Raw genomic sequence first — 9753 nt, forward strand, 5'->3', positions numbered from 1 at the left:
CTGACAAACAAGAAACTCTGATTCAAATCCGTGTGTTGTGAAAGGAAAACAAAAAGAATTTTCTTGAAATATGGTTTTATACTTACATTTGAATATATTTTGGCTTTATTAAGCTTCAGTTACAGCTTTTGCTAATCAGAGTAAACAAATTCCACATTTATGAAAACAGCTAACAATTATAGATGAGAATTTCAATCAGAACTTGCAAACACACTCACCATGGAAAAATAGTAAGAAGAGTAACCTCAATCTCAGTTTACTATGTGACAGTCTCCAAAAACAAAGGAAAATATACTAAATAAAATATAATAAACCAGTGCCAGTGGCTCATGCCTGTAATCCTAGCTACTCAGGAGACTGAGATCTGGGGATCATGGTTCAAATCCAGCCCAGGCAGAAAAGTCTCCAAGAGACTCCTATCTCCAATCAACTTCTCAAGGAAGGCAGAAGTGGCGCTGTGGCTCAAGTGGTACAGCACTAGCCTTGAGCAGAAAGAGGCTCAGAGACAGTACTCAGACCTGGAGTTCAAGACCCAGGACCAGCCTGTGTGTGCGTGTGTGGGGTGTGTGTGTGTGTGTGTGTGTGTGTGTGTGTGTGTGTGTGTGTTATAAAGTTCTTTGAGTATTCTGGGCTCCAAAGGTAAAAATAGAATGCACTTTACTCTTGCTTTCATTCTTCTCTTTGAGCTTTGCTCACACACCCTCCTCAGCTTTGGTTCTTTCCTAGGCTTTTGGAAGGAGGCTGGCAGCAACTACGGAGAGTACCATAAATCTAGCAATTCCAACATGGCCATCACTGTTAAAATGTTTTCCTATCAATGTAAAATGAGATCAGTTTTACAAAGAGATTTAACAACACTGATTGATTTCCAAAATGGTTTGTCTTCCAAAAGCTTAAATAAATACTTATAAATCTTAGGAAAATTTCAAGAGCCAAAAGGGCCAAGTAGCAAATTACCAAACCAAAGACCTCTAATAGAAACATTCAAATGAAAAATGAAGTATTTTAATTTACTCTTTGACTATGAAATCTACCATGAAACTTACTTTCTCCCCATACTTCAGAAAAACCACCAACTCCTCTAGAGGACTGATGGCAGTTAGCTCTCCTGGGTCAGCATTCAGACATCCCTCATTCCGTCTATGTAAATTAATGTTCCAGTTCCAGTTTACGGGGGGGGGGGGGAACCCTTTCACCTCAGCTTACCAAGGCACCAACCAATGTGCAAACTTTGTGTTATGAGCCATGAGACACATAGTGGCACCACTGAACACTTCAGGGTCTCCTAAGTAAAGGAGAATATAAAATTCCAGGAGACAGTTTTTTGTTGTTGTTTCTCACATTATCAGCATGTGCAGTACTAGGAAGCCACATACATGAATCGCTCTCAAGCTAAAAACATATACTAAAGCTACTAAACCTAAATACATATTAGCTACTTGGGGGGCTGAGATTTGAGGATTGAAATTTAAAGCTAGCCCTAGCAGATAAACCCAGGGGATTCTTTTTTTTTTTTTTCCAAAAAACTACTTATTTATTGTCAAAGTGATGTACAGAGGGGTTACAGTTTCATATGTAAGGCAGTGGGTACATTTCTTGTACAATTTGTTACCTCCACCCTCATTTCCCCCTCTCCCTCCTCCATTCCCTCTCCCCCCATAAGTTGTTCAGTTGGTTTAGACCAAATGGTTTTGCAAGTATTGCTTTTGGAGTCGTTTGTTTTTTTATCCTTTGTCTCTCGATTTTGATATTCCCTTTCACTTCCCTAGTTCTAATACCAGTATGTACAGTATCCATGGTACTCAGATGAGATACAGTGTTAGCGCTGGAACAACCACAGGCAGGAGATACAAGAGGATCATCAACCAAAAAAAAGCTATGGTTTCACATGGCATGTTGAAAGTAATTACAACTGCTATATAACACTCGTTTCCATAACATGGAGTTCATTTCACTTAACATCATCTTATGTATTCATAAGGGCATAGTTACTGGGCTCTTGTGATCCTCTGCTGTGACTAGCTTAAACCTGTACGAATTATTATCTATGAGGGAGACCATAGAGTCTCCCTCTGGCTCACTTCACTTAGTATAATTTTTTCCAAGTCCTTCCATTTCCTTATGAATGGGGCAGTGTCATTCTTTCTGATAGAGGTATAAAATTCCATTGTGTATATGTACCAGTTTTAAACCCAGGAGATTCTTATCTCCAATTAACCAGCAAAAAGCCAGAAGTAGAGGTGTGGCTCAGGTGGTAGAGGTTCAACCTTGAGTGAAAAAGTCGAGTGATAGCAAGAGGCTCTGAGTTCAAGCCCCAGTACTGACACAAAAATAAATAAATAAAAATAAATGCACATTAAGCAAAATGTAAACTGTAGTGGGCAAAGGAAGGACTCTCATTTGAGTTTTATTCATAGCTACAAGTAACTTCCAAACTAAGAAAATCATAAATTAGGGAACAATTCCAATGTACTAAATGAGAAGTCAGCAATCTCCATAAGCATATTATTAAGATTTGTGTGCCGACTCTTTGTTAAGTCTGGTACCATCAAGAAATAACCAACTAAATTAAAAATCCTTACTTACTGACTTTTTATTATCCACATTTCCAAAATTAAAAGGTATCTTTAATGTATCTTTCTCTATTATTCCTCAAACTAGTAAAAGAAATACAGAGTCAAGACACAACTGTAACATGACACAAAATGCTTCCTTTTCTTTCAGTAATTTAATCTGTTCCAAAGTATTTCTGTCCAAAATGTGTAGGTGCAACAGGATGGACTTCAGTAGTTAAAATTGTGATTTCTGGAAATTCTTGAATGATTGATTTGGCACCTTCAAAGAAAAAAGGAAAAGAAAAAAAAGTTACTATGGGACTTTTGGTAATGATAGTTACAATTCAGGAATTTTACACTCTTTGAGAGAGAAAGAGAGAGAGAGAGAGAGAGCCTTTCTATATTTAGTCAGACATAGTTAATCTCTATTTATGTGACTTGAAAGCTTTGATAGTCGTTAGACTATACCCCTGAAGTCTCATTAATACATGCTTAGAATCAAATTGTTTTATAGCTAATTTGTGAAAAACAGTTTTTCAGTTATAGCAATTTTTCACTAAAGAGCTTAGTTTAGAGGTGGCTGGGTTAGAATGAATAGAGTTCTTCTTTATTTATTTATTTATTTATTAAATTAAATTTTATTGACAAGGTGATGTACAGAGGGGGTACAGTTAAATAATAAGGTAGTGAGTACATTTCTTGTCTTATTTGTTACACCTTCCCTAATTTTTCTTTCCCTTCCCTAGTTCAGATAAGCATATATACAATATCCAGTGTACCAAAATCACATACAATGAACACAGGGGGTATGTCAAAGGAAATTCACCTAGTACATTAAACATAACGACAACAATAATGAAGAGTTCTTTCTCAAAGGAGGATCACACACATTGTGAAACAATTACAGAGACTTGGTGGTGACTCAGTGCAACTGAGCTTTTCAGCAATCAGGACTCTTGCTTTGGAGGAGGGGCTTGACAGGAAATTAAGACTGGCTGGATATATGTACCTATTAAACACTAAGTGAGAAAAAAGACTGGCTAGAATCACAGTTAAACTAAAAAGCCATAGCAAAGCTCCCAAAAATTTTTTTTTCCAGTTATAATGTCAGGAATAGTATGCTATTCTAATGAAAACTACTAGACCTAAATGGATTTGTTTTGTATTCCCCAAAGTGGATAATTATAGGATTAGCTTAATGTGTTTAATGGTATACATAATGGACAATCAAGGAAGTCATACTTTGTCACCACCAATGTTTGACTTACTGATAATTTGTGGTTACAAAAGAACAAAGTGATCAAACAGGACAGAATTCCTACCTCACAGTAATATTTGAAAGCACACCCATAACCTACTGTAGCTTCTTCAGGGCTGGCTGAGACTTAGAACACTTGGAAACAAGGAAATAGCCTGGGTAGAAAAGTCACTTCTTTCTCTTTCTTCTCAGTTATGAAACAAAATAGGAATTCATTGTAGACCAACTTAGAAAAAAATCTCACCCCCCCCAAGCTTGAAGATAAATAAAAATCACTTAGAATGTCACTATCCTAAAATAATCCATTTGAAAGAAATTGAAAGTGTTGTTTATCTATGTAGTCTATTTTTTTATCAATTAATTAATTTATGTGGTACCAATGAATTGAACCCAGGGTCTTAGCATATTAGGCAAGCGCTCTACCACTAAGCCTTATTAGGAGACAGTCAAATCCAAGTTAGTTTGGGAAGTTAAAATAATCATAACTGGTGCTGTCATCTCTAGACTTGGTGAAAACATTTCCTAGCACTCTAATGCTGCTATGGCTTAGGCTGTATTTTCACATTCACCATCTACATTTTGAAGTCATGAAATATTTTTCCAAAATAAGATCTGACAGTGATGTGTTTATTATATCCTATGAATATATGATAATTTATTCATTTCTTTGTAAGTCATTTATATCTTTCTTGTTTTTTTTTTTTTGGCCAGTCCTGGGCCTTGGACTCAGGGCCTGAGCACTGTCCCTGGCTTCTTCCCGCTCAAGGCTAGCACTCTGCCACCTGAGCCACAGCACCCCTTCTGGCCGTTTTCCATATGTGTGGTGCTGGGGAATCGAACCGAGAGCTTCATGTGTAGGAGGCAAGCGCTCTTGCCACTAGGCCATATTTCCAGCCTCATTTATATCTTTCTTTTTTTTTCCTTAGGCACACATTACAATGAACATCCTAGAAACTAAGTTCTTAACTGCATCCATGGTTTATTTTCTTAGAATATGAGTCTTATTTTAGGCACATTTCTCCAAAAAAATGGGGAACATGGTTTTCTTAACAAGTCTTTTGAGTGGAAATCTAACTTTAAAGCTTCTGACTTTGACTTCACATTCCAACAATTACTTCAGCCAGACCATGTGATTAGATAGAACCTGGAATTTCTTGCTATTTTGGTGCTGTTCTCAGACTTAGATGGGAATTCAGTGGAAACAGGGACTTTTCTGACATTCAAGGACACTTTTCAAATAGGGCCATCAGAAAAACAATTCTAATTCTAGGGTGTGTGTGTGTGTGTGTGTGTGTGTGTGTGTGTGTGTGTGTGTGTGTACTTGCTAAGACTGGACTTGAACTCAGGGCCTTGAGATCTCACTTGGCTTTTTTACTCAAGGCTGTTGCTCTACCTTTTGAGCCATACCTCTGCTTCTAGCTTTTCACTGATTAATTGGGAATAAGGGTCTCAGACTTTTCTACTAGGTTAGCTTCAAACCATCCTCAGAGTAGAAACAATTATAAGTATTTTCAGTGAGGTTGATTCATAATTCTCCATTTGAATTTGAACATTAGAACGAGACCTAGTATAGCTCAAGTTATGGAACCAACCCAGATGCCCCTCAGTAGATGAATGGGTCAGAAAGAATGACATCACCCCATTTGTAAGGAAATGGAAAGACTTGGAAAAACTCATATTAAGTGAAGTAATGAAGGAAGCCAGACCCAAAGAAACACAGGCTCCATGCTTTACCTCATTTGTAATAATTAGTATATGTTTAGGATAGTCCTAGCAGAGGATCACTCACTATAGCTCAAAGCTATGTACATATGACCATATAAAATGATGCTAATCAAAATGAACTCCAAGACATAGAAACAAGAGGCTTTGTTGTCATTGTTTTTAATGTAGTGTGTAAAGTTATTTCTTTTTTCTTCCATTTTTCCCCTTTGTTTATCCCCTGCCATCACTGGTTTTTATTTTGGTACCCTGTGTCATGTATATACATTAATCTGATTTGGGGAAGGGAAGAGGAACAACAAAATGGTAAGACAAAGGAGAAAGGGTGAACCAATGCAACAGTGATACTCACAAGATGCTATGTTGGAAATGAACTTTATCACTTGGGAAGGGAGTCTTGGGAGTGAGGGTAAGTGGGAGAAAAATGAGGGAGGGGGTAACAATGTTTAACAAGAAATGTACTCATTACCTTATTTATATAACTGTAACCCATCTGCACACCACATTTACAACAAAATTAAATAAAAAATAAAGAACTAGGCATGGTGATAACTACAACTATTCAGAGAATCACTTGAGTTTAGGAGTTCAATACCAACCTAGGAAACATAGTGAAACACACTCTCAAAAATGCTGCAAAACATTATAATTAAGCCTAGAGGTGATAAACCTAAGCTATAAATGCCAAAATTAGATTTAAATTGAATATGAGTGAAACTAAACTTTTCTTGAGGACAACAGGCTAGGCAGATACAAACAATTTCCCTCTGCTGACCATCTAGAATGGCAGTCACTGCCTGGTGCTCAACTTACCATGAGGAGTAGAGAAGAGACTGAGCAGGATAATAACACTAGGTTGAACTCCATGTTCTATAAGGACCTTTACAGCTTCAATTACAGTATTTCCAGTGCCTAAAATCAAAAGACAAGCAAATTAACATTTATTTTGAACTGTCTTTGAAGGGCAGTGTGATGATCTTACATAAAATCGATTATTAGATAAAGCTCCATTAATAGATGCTTGTTCTTTATCAATGTCATTTTAAAAGATTAGACATGAGAGATAGTTATCAAATACACAAATAGCCCTGAATCCATATATGATTTGAGATATAAAATTTCACATATTCCCTCTCACCTCCTTGGGAAACTATTGTATGATCTGAAAAAGCTTAGGAGAGAGAATAGAACAACAGAAAAAAATATATTACCTCCAGAGAGGATAAAGCCTTGAGAAAATAATTGCCTTACTCATTAAGCTAGAGAGTGAATATGTTCTAATATATTTTCTCTGTTCTATATATTTTTGCCTCATTAGGTCTTCTGCTTTGATGTGTTCACTTCAACATAGAAGCTCTTTGGAACTAATAAAGTTTGACTAATGTGTATTTCCTTATTACACAATGATATTTTTTTTTAGTGAACTGCCCAGGGCAACTCCAAACCCAACAGAGAAAAATACTTACAAACTGTTTTGGCCTTATAGATAAGGGTATATAGTAGATAGGCACTAAGCTGAATTGAAACATTAATGAAAAATTACAAAGTAGAAGCTTGAGCCACTCACTGAGAATTGGATACATCAGAAGGACTTTTCTCCGGTAAATGTCTGGGGGGAACTTGGCATAATATACTTTGGCTCTTTGTGTCTCCTCATCACTCTGAATCAGGATCTTTCCAATTCTTATGGATCGACAGCAGTCTCGTAAACCTTGTTCCATTGCCTCACCTGGAGGGTGGAAATAGGAAACACAAGGAAAAAGTGGGGGTGGGGGGAGACAGATAGAGTGGAAGGCCAAATAATAGATCAATACTGATGTGACTGTTATCAACACAGAAAGAACAGTGAGGGCTGGGGATATAGCCTAGTGGCAAGAGGGCTTGCCTCATATACATGAAGCCCTGGGTTCGATTCCTCAGCACCACATATACAGAAAATGGCCAGAAGTGGCGCTGTGACTCAAGTGGCAGAGTATGCTAGCCTTGAGCAAAAAGAAGCCAGAGACAGTGCTCAGGCCCTGAGTCCAATGCCCAGGACTGGCAAAAAAAAAAAAAGAAAGAAAAGAAAGAACAGTGACAAGAAGGCCGCATTCAGATGGAGCTAATAGCTTTATTTCCCTTCTTAGTGTAAGGTTAAAAGCCAAGCAAGGAAACCAAGATAAACTAGTTTTATTTCTAGCTTACAAATTTTAGAGTCCTTATGCTTCCATGATTACATGAAAGAAAGTGTTCTGCTGAGCCTTTTCAATATAAGTAATACTAATTACACACATGGTTTGAAAGAAGCCTTCAAACCACTTATTTATCACTTTCACCTGAAAATAATAGAAAATAGTTTTTGGATGAATGGGGGCTATGAGTTAAAGAATCTCCGTTAGATCAAGATGGGACCAGGAGACATCACTTAGCTCAGCAACAACTCCCCTGACAGGCTTTGTTAGAAGTGGTGAAAAAAGTAGAATATTGTTCTCTGTCACCCAAAGAGCCGCCACACCACCACCACCTCACTGTCTTTTTAAACATAGAGCTAATTAGGAGTCTGAATTCCTGTAAAGAAGTGTTTGATTAAGGTCAGTCTTTCTCATGCAGTCACGATTTTAGGCTGTATGAGAAGTCTATCAGTGCTGCTACTTAGGTTTTCTCTTTTATTGTTAGTATAAAGGGGATGTACAGAATGGTTACAGTTATATGTGTAGGCAATGAGTACTTTTCTTTTTGAACAGTGTCACCTCTTAAATTAACTGCTTTCATTTTGATTTATTTTAAGAGGAATCTTTATAGGACTACTGTAATCATAATGCCAGTTTTGCCCTAATATATACAAAAATCAACAGGTGGCTACTAAGGTTAAAAGCAAGTGTGTCAAAACTGAGATATGGCTTGATAGATGGTGCTTCCCCAGCATGCACAAGACCCTGGATTCAATCCCTAGCACCACCATTCTCTACACAAAACAAAACCTCCCAAATCCCAATTCTGCATCATCCTAAGTCATCTGGTACACGTTAGGGGTGCAAGGATCACATTGATCCCTTTAGAGAAGAATCTAGAAGGAAATGGAAGAACTGAGCACAGTCTTCATTAATTTAATAATATTGTCCTGAGAATGCCCTCATTGCCTAAGAGGAAATTTGTTAAAAAAGGAGCTTAAAGCTCCCATTTTAGTTGAGGCATTTAATTGCTCACTAACACAACCTCAAAGCCAGAAAAGAGTGAATATTCATAGTTTAAAAAATTCATTTCTAGTGCAAATGAAAACCACCTGCATACAAAGAAACTAAAAATTAAGGTTGTTGAAGGAAAACAATAATTTCTGAGTAACAGGTACACATTGTAATTATAGGTATACAATTTCAGGGCACACAAGTGGGTTTAGAAGGGTAAGCAGCTGGACTCAAACACAAATATAACATTTATGTAAGACCCACAAATGCAAAGCTCTAAAGCTTAGGTGCTTTTCCCTATGTGTCACACACTCATCACACACAAAATAAAAATATTAAATCATCCAGTCTAGTTCTTGGCAGAGTTCCCTGCAATAGAAATAAAACAGAACAAATACACACACACACACACACACACACACACACACACACACACACACACACTATACGTATAGTTTTTTCCCCAGGCAGGAATTCAAAAATTCATCGGGCCTGAATTTATACCAGTCTTCAAACTACTTTGTTCTCCCCCAAGATTGCATGGCACACTACTCTGATCCCAACCTCCCCTTTTGGAAAACTGGTTTGCCCAATGCAAGCAGACTGCTAAGAAGCTCTGCAATAAAAACTATCCAAACTCAGCACACAGGCCAGGGTTCCAAGGCAACATGAGGACAAGCAGCACAGAGGGTGAGATGTTAAGCAAAGGCAGGCTGTAAAAATTATGAGACATGGCCACCTCTCACCCGGGAAACAGTGCTCACATCTATGCACACAGAGACTAAAATCACATACATGCAGACCTACCACTTCTCATTATGCTGACCCCACAGTTTCCCTTCTCAAACTTCACTCCTTCATATTTGTACCCTGTTGGGAAAGAAAACCAAAGAATTTATCTTTTCATCATTGGAGCAAGCTATTTATTCTATAGAGTGCCTACAGTTTCAAGTAGATGGGTATAAAGCAACCCCTTGTCCAGACACACTGTATAACACCTTTGGTTCCCTGTGAAAGTAATGAGATGCGTTATGATTTTTCATAGTGATTTTTT

At 37.5% G+C, this 9753-nt stretch overlaps 1 protein-coding gene across 1 annotated transcript in view; it reads right to left on the bottom strand.

Moving 5' to 3' along the window:
* Positions 1-2368: 2368 nt before the first annotated feature.
* The window catches only part of Uprt (uracil phosphoribosyltransferase homolog), a 29261-nt gene continuing 21876 nt past the window's right edge, over positions 2369-9753 (bottom strand). Inside the window, exons 4-7 of the mRNA XM_048336528.1 lie at positions 9507-9569; positions 7103-7264; positions 6349-6447; positions 2369-2835 (exon numbers count right to left, since the gene is read on the bottom strand). Coding sequence (XP_048192485.1) covers positions 2729-2835; positions 6349-6447; positions 7103-7264; positions 9507-9569 — 431 coding nt within the window. The 3' untranslated portion in view covers positions 2369-2728. The remainder of the gene's footprint in view (positions 2836-6348; positions 6448-7102; positions 7265-9506; positions 9570-9753) is intronic.

This window comes from Perognathus longimembris, chromosome 28, assembly GCF_023159225.1.
Source record: "Perognathus longimembris pacificus isolate PPM17 chromosome 28, ASM2315922v1, whole genome shotgun sequence".
Lineage (NCBI taxonomy): Eukaryota > Metazoa > Chordata > Mammalia > Rodentia > Heteromyidae > Perognathus > Perognathus longimembris.